Here is a 1,870-nt window from a genome sequence, read left to right on the forward strand (position 1 = left end):
GTCCAAGAATGTGAATTCTTACATAACTGGGTCAGAACGCCAGTGGACATAGCTACTGTGCCATCTGCTACCCTCATCCCGGTCACTGCTACTGGTATAACAGCCCCAAGCCAAGAACATGGACAAGCTGCTGCTTTGGGTCTCTGTCCTCATCACTCTCCCAGAAGCCTTTGCTCAAGCAAGTAAGGAGGTCAGGGGGTGGTCAATGAACATGGGGTAAGAAAAGAGAGTCAATCTGTGATTTTTCTTCTCTGCATTTATATTCCTTTCTCCCCCAACAGACCTCCATGGGAAGGTGTTTGTGTTTCCTAGAGAATCTTCTACTGACCACGTGAGCTTGATCACAAAGCTGGAGAAACCTCTACGGAACTTCACCTTGTGTCTTCGAGCCTATAGTGACCTCTCCCGATACTACAGCCTCTTCTCCTACAACGTCCAGGGCAAGGATAATGAGCTACTAGTTTTTAAAGACAAAATTGGAACGTACAGTCTGTTCATTGGGAACACCAGAGTTACCGCTAAAGTTCTTGAGCAGTTTCCTGCCCCAGCACACTTCTGTGTCAGCTGGGAATCCTCCTCAGGCATTGCTGAGTTCTGGGTCAATGGAAAGCCTTTGGTGAAGAAGGGTCTGAAGCAGGGATACTCTGTGGGGGCTCACCCCAAGATTATCCTGGGACAGGAGCAGGACACCTATGGAGGTGGGTTTGATAAACGTCAGTCTTTTGTGGGAGAGATTGGGGATTTGTACATGTGGGATTCTGTGCTGTCTGCGGAAGAGATCCTGTCTGCATATCAGGACTCTCCCATCAATCCTAATATACTGAACTGGCAGGATCTGGACTATGAGATTAAAGGATATGTCATCATCAAGCCCCTGGTGTGGCACTGAGGTCTTAAACCAACAAGAGCGCTTGAAAATGAAATGACCAACGTGTAAGAGATATGCTCAAGGTAACTAGATACCAGATCCGATGTCTGTATCTCTCTCTTCTTTGAATTCCCTGTCTACATGTCTGTGTAATAAATAAAATAGTGTATTATGCCATCTGCAATTGTTTAGTGCTCGTCATAGTCCCAAACACTTTCTCTTACATCTACTTATTTGGTAATTGGTGTTTTATTATCCAGAAAAATCAGATTTTAAAGTACGGGGCCACCACCTCTCTTTCAGTTTCTCATCCTGGTGTGGTTTGAGTGTTGCTATGGTGTTGGAAGTTATGCCACTGCTATTTCAAGTACCAGCAGTGTTACTCATTGTGGACAGGTTTCAGTGAAGCTTCCAGAACAAAACAGACTAGAAAGACAGGCCTGGTGATATACTTCCAAAAATTAGCCAATGAAAACTATGGATTACAATAGAATACTGTCTAATATGGTGCTAGAAGATGAGCCACCTAACTTGGAAGTCACTAAAAATACACAGTGGCCATAACAATGGACTTCAGCATACCAATGATTGTGAAGATGACACAAGACCAGGCAATATTTTCTTCCGTTGTACATAGTCTTAGTTATCCAGAGCTGCTATAACAGAAATACCACAAATGAATGGCTTTAAGGAATAGAAATTTATTTTCTCACAGTTCTGGAGGCGCAAAGTTCAAATCAGGGTTTTGGCTATAATTCCTTCCTTGTCGGTAACCCCAGGCATTCCTTGGTTCCTTGGCAATTCTCGTATGGCATATGGCATCTGTCTTCCCCAGTTTGTGCATGTCTGCGTCCATACTGCTCTTTTTATAACTCAGAAGTGATTAGGTTTAAGACACACCCTACACTGATATGACCTTGACTGATTGATTTACTGATTGCATCGCACTAGCTTGCACTATGGAAGGTAATCTGCTCTACCTAAGGACAACTAATTTAATCT

At 43.5% G+C, this 1,870-nt stretch overlaps 1 protein-coding gene and 1 pseudogene across 1 annotated transcript; both read left to right on the forward strand.

Moving 5' to 3' along the window:
• The first annotated feature begins 118 nt into the window (after window positions 1-118).
• Window positions 119-889, forward strand: LOC101351659 (serum amyloid P-component). Its single transcript, XM_004390464.1, has 2 exons — window positions 119-182; window positions 282-889. Exons 1-2 carry the CDS (start codon window positions 119-121, stop codon window positions 887-889), a joined length of 672 nt encoding a protein of 223 aa, XP_004390521.1.
• Window positions 890-942: 53 nt separating this feature from the next.
• LOC101351918 (olfactory receptor 10J5-like) overlaps window positions 943-1,870 on the forward strand; it is a 12,918-nt pseudogene continuing 11,990 nt past the window's right edge.

Source organism: Trichechus manatus, unplaced genomic scaffold, assembly GCF_000243295.1.
Source record: "Trichechus manatus latirostris isolate Lorelei unplaced genomic scaffold, TriManLat1.0 scaffold00300, whole genome shotgun sequence".
Taxonomy (NCBI): Eukaryota; Metazoa; Chordata; class Mammalia; order Sirenia; family Trichechidae; genus Trichechus; species Trichechus manatus.